The sequence below is a fragment of the Opisthorchis viverrini genome (genome assembly GCF_000715545.1).
Source record: "Opisthorchis viverrini unplaced genomic scaffold opera_v5_116, whole genome shotgun sequence".
In the NCBI taxonomy this organism is placed as follows: domain Eukaryota; kingdom Metazoa; phylum Platyhelminthes; class Trematoda; order Opisthorchiida; family Opisthorchiidae; genus Opisthorchis; species Opisthorchis viverrini.
In genome coordinates this window covers 449,978-462,073 of record NW_008751772.1, presented here as the reverse complement: position 1 = coordinate 462,073, position 12,096 = coordinate 449,978, and the positions used below count along the sequence as shown (strand labels likewise).

The 12,096-nt window shown below is 44.2% G+C and overlaps 1 protein-coding gene across 1 annotated transcript in view; it reads left to right on the top strand.

Annotated features, from left to right (window-relative positions):
- The window catches only part of T265_05880 (hypothetical protein), a gene marked incomplete at both ends in the record, with an annotated part of 36,433 nt that overhangs the window by 19,805 nt on the left and 4,532 nt on the right, over positions 1-12,096 (top strand). Inside the window, 3 exons of the mRNA XM_009171009.1 lie at positions 1,861-1,992; positions 6,837-7,291; positions 9,812-9,855. Of these exons, the coding sequence (XP_009169273.1) occupies positions 1,861-1,992; positions 6,837-7,291; positions 9,812-9,855 (631 nt within the window). The remainder of the gene's footprint in view (positions 1-1,860; positions 1,993-6,836; positions 7,292-9,811; positions 9,856-12,096) is intronic.

Genomic DNA, 12,096 nt, shown 5'->3' with positions numbered 1-12,096 from the left:
ACCTTGAGACTGCACCCATCTAATCAGGCCCAAGAGGCTGAATGTCGATCAAGGGCTGTCGAAGAGTTTTCAGCAAACTTATGGACTTTGTTCCCTGTGAAAATATACTCCAATACCTCGAATTTCGTACCAGCTGGAACATGGGGTGGCCTTTGTGCAGCGCATTTAGTTAAAGGTGGGAAGGTGAAAGGAAGAAGGCCTTCGCTGTGGAGTTATTTATTAGAAAATGTCAACTGAACAGTTACAGACTATTGGACAGGGAAGCAAAACTCTCATATGCATCTTGTCTACAAAAACTGAATATCCATCTTCTCCTTGGACGCGTCTTCCTGAACTTTCCTGGATATTGATTGACTGTTGCTCAAATCCAATTCCAGAAATTCCGTAAGAGACGCAAGAGACGCGAAGCGGATTTAAGGGAACACATACTACTCACATGCTCCCATTAGTAGTGTCCACCGTTACACACCTTCCCCATTTAAACAAGAGATTCATTTGAGTCTCCCGTCAATACCGAATCAGTGTATTTGTTTTAATCAGTTCAAATTGGGTTCAAATAGGACATAATGTCAACGGAAACTCTGGGACTGGGCCTATTTGATGGGCCGCACGAATCAGAAAATCGATCTTGGACTGTCAGAGCGCTTTCAGCAACTTTCTGGGTGGTGTGTGCCCCCAAGAAAACAACTGGTTTGTTGCTTACTCCTGAGTGACTTGGCTTCTGTTCTGATTCTCATTTTGAGACAACCAGTGTTTACATGCGTGACCCAGGTGAAGGGCTGTGGACCAGCAAACGAAGTCGGTTCAAAGAATGTCACAGTATTTGGACAATTAATTTGACTTTTCCTTTGGTCATATATCACTTATGCACTACTGAAATATACTAAGTAAGCTATCAAAACAGATACGCTTTATTAGTGATTGATGGATTGGTAAAGAAACATCTAATTGAATTAGATTTCATTGGATAAATTTTTTCCCTCAGTAACACGCTTTTGGTGCTCAGCTGTCAATCCACTCGAAGGAAACACAAGTGCTGAAATATTGTTATGCTGTCTAAGTCCAGACAGGAGCAATTAAGATATCGGGGTCGGGTTCGAACTACGAGGCTTCCGGTCTGTAACATAGTTTCTTGACCACTGTGCTGTCTGGAGTTCATTGGAGACAAAAGTAACCATCCGACAGTAAAACCCAAATATATTAAACCAGTGAGCCATTGTCATTCCAAAAATCAAATATAATAGTTTCTCGTTTGGAATTCTGAAGATGGTAAGAAGGCAGGGCACCGAAATGCCGACAGCCGTTTTGATAAATTCCTGATCAGTATGGGAATAACTCGGGGAGGTATTATCGATCGGAGCATAACGGTGAGTACGATGGACGAATATGTCGACGGATGGTGTGTGCCAGAGTAGAACTAATGCCCTAGTTATTTTCCTACAAGAAACTGATCTCACCAGGTCGCTGTCCTGTATGTCGAGATTCACACAGAGGCGTCAATCAAGGAGAGCCAAGAGTTGCCTTATTCTCAAACTGTGGAGTGAAATCAAGGGTCTGTTCACGTTGAATGGAGGCTTATTGCATCCCGTCTATGTCCCGCACTGCGAAAGTCGATCACTGACACAACGGCCAGTCAGTGCACAATTTCCGCGCCATGACATCTGACCAGAGGCTACTCACATATTTCATCAGTAGTATACACGTTACACAGGTAGTTTCCAATTCTAGTTCACGTGATATTCTAATATAACTAAATAAGATGGTCTCTCTCACATTGTTTTCCATTTACAGACGTTTTAAGCAACCTTCATGGGTGAACTTTTGTTAATTTCTAGGACTCTAATGTCTTTCTTATTTCAGGTGAAATTTTCAAGATATTCAATCAACCCATTCCGGGGGACGTGTACGTTGGTTTGATGATCACTATTGGCCTTCTGATTCTGGCTACCGATCTTCTATTACTACATCTCCTATTTTTTCATGCATATCTATGTGAGTTTCTGTGAAGATCGGCTGTTATTTTTTTTCGAAAAATGACTGACGGAACTGAAATTGTACTACTGTTGAGTAGTGTCATATCAGTAGTGCGTATCCCAAGACTGATAGTTTTAACACAGCCATCCGGCCACCAGTGCCGCATCAGCGTTGTGATTGGCTGGATAGAGCGCGTTCCATCTGCCAATCGCGTGATCTAAATCACGTGGTCACGTGTTGACTGACCGCTCGCAGCTGAACGGTTGTGATTAAACTACCAGCCAAGGGTTTAAAATACCATGAAATTTGGTGAGATGGGTATTGCTGATTATTCCCCCTCGGGCTGAAACAGCTGTATGGTGCTCCTAGACCGATTTCTAAGAAATAACCATTCTCGAGAAATACACTCACTTGCAAATCAATTTGCTTTTCGCGAGAGGCCCAAATGAATCTCTCGTTTATGATATTCTACAACTGAAATTACCGCACACAGGCCGCCCCATGTTTCAGTTGGCACGAAATATCGCAGTATATTTTCGCAAAGGACACTACTCACAAGGTTGCTGAAAACTCTTCCACAGCCAACGACCGGTTTCGCCCCGGTAACTGAGTGTATTTCTTGAAAAACAGTCCAATTTGGGTTCAAGCAGAACATAAGGTTGACGGGAACTCGGGGACTGCGCGCCCACCTGATGAGCCCCAAGAAGGGCGAAACCGGTCTTAGGCCGTCGAAGAGTTTTCAGCAATTTTGTGAGTAGTTTCCTTTATGAGAATAACGGTTCTTTTTTGGTCCTGTCTGTCCAGCGTACGGTCCTGCCGCACAGGTCGTTCTAGGCCAACTGGTTTCCCACGTCCTTCTCTTATCCATAACCGCGAAAACAATGCTCACGTGCTCATCTTTCGCTACCCTTCTACGGCATGCCTCAACTGATTTAGATACCACATAGTTGTGCGTGTGTGAAAGAATCTGACAGTGCATGAATGATACTACTTACACCTTTCGTAAGCAGAGAATCCTGTTTGGTGAACAGCCTTGCTTCAAAGCGTCTCTTCTACGAACGAGGTAGAAACGAGGTTGTAGAACGATAGGATCATTTCCAATGCGGCAAATTTGGCATGAAAAAGCAACGCGAATACAACAAAAGTTGTACACTTGTCATACACAATACTACACTTTTTTATATTTTGGTAATGAGGTAAACCACTCCGTTTGTAAGCGTTTACTCTGCCCATCTTTGGACAGTAAGCTCCAATTCTGACGTGAACGTATGCGTACGAAAACTGTTTTCAAACCCAGTTGCCTTTGTTTCATCCCAGTTAGCTCGATGGATGGATTCTAGTTAGCCACACCCATGTGCTTTGCAAACCAAGCGAACGAGTATACAGCATGCATTGATTTTTTTCCCCGAGTTGGGACAACAGAAGTCCAGCGTTGATCAATTTCGTTCAGAGCTGTTCCAATCGAAAAGTGGCTTTGTACAACATTCATGCTTTGTAAGTAATTATAGAACAGTTGAGTGAAGGCGCCATTCATGAAAAAAATGCATTTCATTTCAGCAATAAACGAAATCAAGCACTTTTCAGGGGAATTCATTGCTGGATGTCAATCAAGATTTCCTTGGTGATCGTGGAAATCACATCAGTTGGATGTTTCGTATCATACAGCCATTTGAAAGCCTCATTGTAAAGAAAACAATAAAGGTGGATGGGAAAGGATTTTATCGCACGCTTACTACAATCAGTCCAAGGTTCTCACGCTTCCAGAAAATCTGGATAGAAACTGATAACAAGAACGCCGCTGACATCGTTTAGCAGTCATACCGTACAGCGTCTCTGTTGTGTCTTGCAGAACGGTAGTGCAATTCTGTATCGGTCCCTTGGCTTCCTGCTCCGCCCACTATGGTATATCAAAAGGTACGGTAGCTCTAGACAGCCCTTTTTGGAGACAAAGGAAAGTTATTACAACTGTATTTATAGGGTAGTCACAGAGTGCTCCACAAGGTCGTGCCAGAATCTCCGTGAGGGAGAGAGAAGCGTCGAGTCACAGGTGCTTGACTCGGATTGGCTGGCATTCTGATCAATCAGGGCGTCTTCGTTTGGCCCGTGTCCTGCACGTGATACATCCGTCCAAATGATGTAATGTTCGGTTATTAGGGAGGGCTGGCCTCTGTACAGTGTCCAACCAGGATTTTCTTCAATGTGTCACTTCCTGAGCCCCCCCCCCGGGAAGAAACGTAGTTGGATTTGTTAGTAATGGCCTTCACACTCCACTACCAAATTCTATCTGCCCACATTGCTTTTACCCTCTGCAATTCGCCCGCGAAGAATTCTCAGAGAAATGAGGTCAGCTGGCATGCGCATCAGGTGACCGAAACCGCGCAATCAATGGACTGTGGTCAGCTCACCTTCCGTTCCATAGAATCCTCACCGCAGAAGATCTGTTCCGCAGCTCACACTAACTGAAGTGCCTTCTTGCTATTCGACTGCCATGTCGCCGGAAAGAAGCTCGAGGGCTGGGATACTGCCACGGTGCCCTAGCCTGGACAGGGGAAGTCAAGATTTCGGGGTTGGTTTCGAACCACGCACCTTCTGGTTAGTAAATTCGGGTCCAAAACCACTGAGCTATCTGGAGGTCGAACACGTTATCCACATTCTGGCTGGGCGGCGATCGAAAACCAACTTGCGACGACAGGGGTTTCTAGAAACTTCTGTTTGTGTCGGCCATGTGAGATGTATAAAACTTGAGGAAATGCCGGGATGGATTGGTTTACCCAGTGACCTTGAAACGTAGCACGTTGCGTATGCCGAACCATCGATTGCCGAAGAGAGTGCTGTTTTCCATGCCCAACACAGAGAGACCGCCAACTCCCGCCCAAGGGTATGAAAGAGATCACGAAACGTTCGGGTGCTTTCTGTGCTACTCGCCTTCCAAGATTGGGACCACATGATCCCCAATGCGCCTGATTGAAGGCACTGAAGTATATGGCTGCCAACCGATCTCAGTAGCGTTCTTGTTGCCAGTTTCTATCCAGATTGTCTGACTGAGTGTTTGGAGGTGTAGGCTCCTCGGAATGATTGTGGTAAGCTAGCACTAAGTCCCTTCCCCATCCACTTTCATTCTTTTCTTCATAATAAGTCAGGGTTGTACGACAGCGGAGCGTCGGTGTTGAACACTAATGTCACGATGTCGACGATGATGATAAAGACGATGAGTAGTGCTCACTGACTGGCCTCAACTGTGGTGAATTTGTGAACGCCGAATCTCTTCAGTCATGTTCCTCACCGAGGCATTAAAAACTGGAAACCTGTGGGGAACTCACATCCAGGGAAAGTTCAAGCAGATCGTAAACCTGCACAGGGACGTTGTACCAGATTTCACATCGTTATGGACGGTATAATGAGCTAAACGCTAGTAGGTCCTTGAAACACTGACATTCAAATAGCTATTGAAGAAAACCTTGTCGATCAGGAGTACGCAGACGACATTGTTCACATCTTCGAAATGGAGGAGAAGGTGCAGGTGTTTTGGATGAACTGACCAAAGTCCTCTGGTATGCACTTTGCGCCCACAAAGTGTATGGTCATACTCGTGGACGTGCAGTCACTGAACGTATCACTTACGATCCAGGGAGAGTTACTGGAAGTTGTCAAGCGTTTTACGTATCTTGGAAGTTGTATTAGTTCTGACTGTAGTGTGACAGATGAGGTAAATGCACGAATCTGCAATGCTCGGGCCACGTTTGCCAATTTTAGACACCTATGACATCAAAGCGGTATATCCGTGAATCTCAAGTGACGTGTATATCAGGTCATAGTGCGGGCTGTTTTGTCATACGGTTATGAGACCTGACTTCTACAATCAGCCCAACTGGGAAGTCTCCAAGTCTCTGACTGGCCACAGTTTTATTCACCGTGTCTTTTGTGTGCCGCTGGCTTGGTAACAGATAAGTAGCCAGTTGAGGATTTCGCCCTTGACTTTAATCGATTATTGTGGCCCGAATTTGGTTTTCTGTTGCAATCTGCGCAAAAGACTGCACGTAACTACTTGTTTTTTCGAGCTGATTCAATTTCTGTGTTCAGTTGACAAAAAACAGTGAGCTGCTGGTAATAGGGCCTTTAACCCAACAGAAGAGAGTTGACTATATTTTGCCGTTTTCATTATATGAGCAGTCACACTTGACGGGAATAACTAAGTGTGTTTTTAGCGAAATACACTCAAACAAATTTGGTTTTGCGAGAGACTCACCTGGAACACAGCTGAATCTCTCGTTTGTGATGTTTCCAGGCAACTGCTGAATGTGCTGCACCAGGCCGCCTCAAGTTTCAGTCGCTACGATATTCGAGATAGTGCGATACATGTATACTCGTAACGCGCTACTCATAAGGTTGCTGAAAACCCGTCGACAGCCCACGAATGGTTCCGCCTTGCGGATGCCTCGTGAAATACCAACGGGCTAGTTCAATACATTCGAGCAGTTTCCTCATCCCCAGTTATCGAGTTAGGGTACAATTGCTTTCTTTAAATCATAACCGGGGATGTCCTCATGCCCACGCCTTGGATTTTAGACGTTTATTTTAGCATGCTAACACTGCACTTTATGCAGGATATCAGTATGAAAGACCCCACTTTCAACATACGCTAGACCTTCAAACCAAACTGTCGACAAAATCGCCTATCAATTCAGAGGTAGATAACCTAAGATTACGGGACCTACGCCTACTTTGTGAATCTTGAACAGATGGAACCAGTAATGATTTCTCTGCTGATTTTGAGAAACCGTCACATACTACTCACATAAAAATGCGGTGGGGATTGGTTACTTTGATATCTCACGTTTGCATCGCTTAACGCGTTATATCAGTCGCCAGAAAAATGACAACCTACGAGTTCATCGTTTCCAAACGCCAAAAATCACAAGTTGCACCGCAGAAATCCACGCCAACATCGGCGAAACTGGAAGAGATCGAACGGACGGCATCTGTGCGTACAACCTTGTCGTTTTCGATTCCACAAAAACCCGTGACTAACGGAAGACCACGATCTCCAACTAACGTCATGAATTGCGCGGTGGACAATCCACTGTTTGGATCAATAACCGTGCTGGAAGACACGACCGATTTTCGTCGAGACCCAAGCCAGCCGTTTGGCGAAGAAATCAATACCTCAGCACAGAATACGAATTACGCTCACGAACCAGACTTTACTGCTATTGGGGCAACCGTGTCCAAGGTCAACCGTCACGATGAGTCAATCAGAAGCTCGGCGCGAAAGCTACCAATGGGATCGTGTGCTGGCGAACGTGGCAGCGTGCCAAAGGTAAGTTTCTCATCACAATGAGGGAATAGGGGAGAGGTGTTTTTTTCGATATCCTTCCATATAAAAATTCTACTGCCTTGACGTAATATTATTATTAAATGAAAAAATAAACGGGTAATGAAATAAGAACATTCAAACACCGTACTCAGAACCAACTTTTGAGGTCAGGTGTTCCTGTGTTAAATTTATCGACAAACTTCACCCTCCAATTTGATCATGCGGAATTTCGAAGCTGACGTGATGTCGGTAATGTGTCGAAATATTGGTAGCTCAGGTGAGTTTATTGGGTTTATTGAGTTTATTGAAAAGGAAAAATTGTATTACAACACAATACAAATGGGGGAATAGGTCAGTTGAAACGGGGACGAAGCCACCGAAAATAGAAGTCTTCGGAATGACCAATCGACTCGAGGGAACGCAAACCACAACGCAGCAGAGATCACAAACGGGCCTATCAATGCACGAAAAACCGCTGACAGCCAACTAACCAATCACGTTAGGGGATAACAGATAGCTTCTAAATGCTATATAAACGCACGCAGGCAAACAGAACGTACCCACCCAAGTGCGCACTGATGATGCCTCCCCGCATGGTGACGAAATGTTTGCAAGTCAGCTGCCAAGCCCGGCTATCTGATCAACAACCAATGACGTGATATCTCACAATTGTTCAAGAGGCAAAGCATTACTGTGTTTTTCGGAACCACCTAGTCTGCTCCACTTCAAACTTACATCAATCTCCGAACAATGTTCCTCCATTCAAAGTAGATTAAATCGCTGTCATCGCAACTTATATCTTCCATGATTGGGTCGGATCATTACTGGTCTTGAACACTGATTAAGGGGGCCTTGTGTAAGCCCCGAATTCCTGATTTCCAGATACCCAGAGACGCTTGTAGTAACGCTCTATGAAAAACGCTGATATGAATAGAAAAAAACAGTCGTTTATCTGTAACAACTTTTCGCCATCACCCAAAAAAATTATGACCACTGAGATACTACCTGGTTTCCCACGTTTCGGCCAGGCCGGTGAAGATGCCGTGATCGGTTTCGAACTTTCTGGCCACAACTTTTGCGCCCCTAACCACTGGTTGCTACTACTTATAAACAGTTAACGAATTTTTGACAAAAACGAAGGGAAATTTAGATAGATATCGATGTAACTATTCCACTGATATTTTTTACCACTGTAAGACCACTCATCCCCAAGTAACCTTGATTTCAGCAGGGACAATGAAGAATTCTCCATTCTTTAAGTGGCCTCAGGTGAAACTAACCGGGATGCCACCACTTTGCTTTACATTTTCAGACGTTTTTATTGTCCTCCCTAGGTGCCACTTTGACACCTGCGTATGATGACAACAATAGATCTTGTAACTGGGACAAGAACCCTTCGGTTGAAAGCAAACAAACTGTTGTATTCCATCGAGTGTGTGTACTACTGAGCAATACTACAGATCAATAAACAATACTCGTCCAAAAACAAGTCAACGACACGATCGATTAATGCTTTTCAGCATGTTCTGATGCAACAAACTGTAGCACCTTACCGCTAGTGGTTCTGAGAGGGATATGAAACGCAGTCAGTTACCCAACGCATAGTCTCAGGCACGTGACGGACTATCGATAAGGCGTGTATCGTTGTATACACGATACGAAATTGTATTTGGGCTGAATGGGGCGGATCAACATACGTGCTGCTTTATCGACGTCGCGATGTGTTTTGCCTGTCTTTGCGGAAGCTGGCTTTTAGTTTTGTTGGTGACCGTGACTCCAACACGGGCAAAAGGGCCGTCATAGGCTTGCTGAGTAATGTGTATGAATTTCTGCGTCAACAGCTTGTAAACTCGTCCGATCACAACCTCTCTCAGAAACATAACCGATCTATCGCCGGTTCAGCTGGGTGTCTATCAAGCCGGGTCCAAAAATTTTGCATTCCGTCCAAAAAGCGGTTATTATTCCTTCCAACTATCTCGCCTAAAACTCAACTCCGATGACGGTGTGTCACGGCTGAAAGCAAGGCTTTTAAAAAAACAAATCACGTGACAATCCGTCATATTTTCGCAAGACAGAAGGTCACGTGTACAAAGTTGACCACTCAGAACAGATTCCAAATGATCGAGCAATTCTTGAGCTACACTGTTATGAGTAATCCAGTTACACTGGAAAGGAGGTTGTCCAAAGCCTTACAGGCCCTGCTGCAAGGTGGATTGATTACCGAAACCACTGCTAGCTTTCTGAGGCCAACGAAGACACAAATGCTGTAAATCTATGGCGCTCCCAGACCAATCTTTTCGACGGCGAATTCCTCCGAGCACAAACTAACGAGGTGGTTGGCACAGGTATTGAAACCATTGTACAGTCAGCCGACCTCCTACACATGATGGCACAGTTTCGTCATACCTCGCTCACAAATGTCTCTGAATCAGGCCGTAGAATGTATAGGTTACCTTTTTGTTCGCATTCTGTCCATTTCTCCAAATATTTGGGTGACACTCATCGATTTTCTCTGCCGTTTAGAATGTCGTCGTTCCGATCGAAGTATCCCATGAACCTGAAACTGGGTAAGTTTCGCTGATATATAGCTTATACATTGTTTAGTCAATTTCATTCAATAGCGTAACTCCAGACACCTTAGTTATAGCTCCTGCACGTTGCAAAAATGGTAGAAACCCCGGTGTTGGGTCGTGATCTTCATCGATTTATCAAGGAATATATACCATTTGAGAAAGGTTGTGTTCAAAGAACTGCAAATATTTCGATTGCTTTTCAATCTGTTGTGATTCGATGAACGGTAGTGCAACTTTGCATCGGTCCTTAGCTTCCTGCTCCGCTCAATAGGATATATCAAAAGGCACGGTAGCTTTACACATTCCTTTATGTAGACAAAGGAAAGTTATTACAACTGTATTTATAGGGTAGTCACAGAGTGTTCCACAAGGTCGTATCAGAATCTCCGTGAGGGGGCGAGAAGCGCCGAGTCACAGGTACTTGACTCGGATTGGCTGGCATTCTGACCAATCAGGGCATGCCTTCGTTTGGTCCGTGTCCTGCACGTGACACATCCGTCCAAATAATGTGGGACCACAGTTGAGGACCACTGTCTGCTTAATGCCTTCTTATTACCGTGAACCTCGGACTGGATAGCCGCCTGATCGCCTGGTGCGCTTGACCAAACCAGAAAAAGTCAATGAACGTGCGAGCCGGCCGATCTGTTGATCGCTGTCGTGTACAAGCAGGTCAAAACAACTGATTCTAACAACGCAACTCATCTGTCAAGGACGAGTGAAGGATAACCAATGAAATATTTCCCTCAACAAAAACGGTTATTCCATTGGCTGTTATATAGCCCCGTTACGTTCGGAGCTGGTTCTCCTAATACAATCTCTCAGAGTTACGCAAAGAAACAGGCATCAATGTGGTTCACAATTGCCATCATCATCGTCATCACCATCAGAGACAACAACACTGATGTTGTCTTTGGGTCTTCACTGTCGGACAACCGCCAAGTTTATTCACATATACTTAAAGCCATAAAATAGTCAACATCTAGGCTCATATCAGTGGTCAAATGCGGAATATTCAAATCCACCAAGCCACTTTTCGTTGGTAATCTTCTCTTTGCCGCGACTCCATTCAAAAAGTTCTTTCTTTATTCGGGCCATGAAAAGATGTTTCCCTTGTCTCAGGCATGTGATCTGCCGGCGACATGATCACTTAAGACTGATCTTGTTCAGCATGCTTTCGATCAAAATTAATTCGGGTTCATGTGTACGTGACACAAGTCTCAGAGATCAACCACAACTGGGAAAATCACGATAGTCATCGATATCTGGCTGCATCGTTTCAGCACCTGTGGACAGTGTCATGACAGAAATCTCGAAATATCTAGCTACTTATTAAAAGGTCAGTAGCTGTTCGAAAAAGAGTATCTACAATGACAATAAACCCAAGGGTGAATAGAGCCTTGGCTGGCAGGTGAACGAAATAAATCTATAATGTATGATATTCTTCAACTGAATGCGTCACATAAAATCTATCCTCATTTGTGTTGTGAAGATGTGCAAGGTGTTCCTAAATTTCTCCTAATAAGATCTCCTATCGCCAATTCAGCTGATTGTTTGAACTCGAAAAAATTCGACCTGAACGAAAATGAAGACTCGCTTGCAATTAACAGAATATTCAAGTGAATTTCTTGTTTACGGTGCTTCGGGAATTCTGGTATTGTCTGTTTTGTACTGTTCTACACAAGTATGGGAAAACCACGGTCTTATTCTTAGAAATACAAGCCAGTGAGACCTGATCTAATGCGGTGAAGTACGTAATCAAAGCTTCAGAATCCCCACACTATTCTGTTCTGGTCTGTAATCGAATCTCACTCTTGTATGTCAGTTTCCACTGAACATACTTCTACGAGGCTCATTATGTGAGCCACACTTGGAAATGTGTAATGGATGAAGGAATATCAACCTGAGATTACAACGGAAAAACAGTCCATGGTCTGACTGGATAGCACTAATGGAAACGAGTAGACAGACCTAACGTTGGATAGGATAGCATATGGAATGCTTCAGACCTCTTCATTTTTTTGCATACCTGAATACGCGAACTACGTTTTTCTTGTTTACCTGTCAACTTTGCTGCAAAGTGGACCAGCTTCATCGAAGCCCTCAGTAGCGGCCTTCCAGTCAACTATATGATTCAGTGTTTACTGTCAAATTCAACTTTCAGGAAGCTTTTGAGCAAACCCAACTTGAGGAAAGCAGCTATTCCCCCTCAAGCTTGAGTACTTTCCTCATAAACTG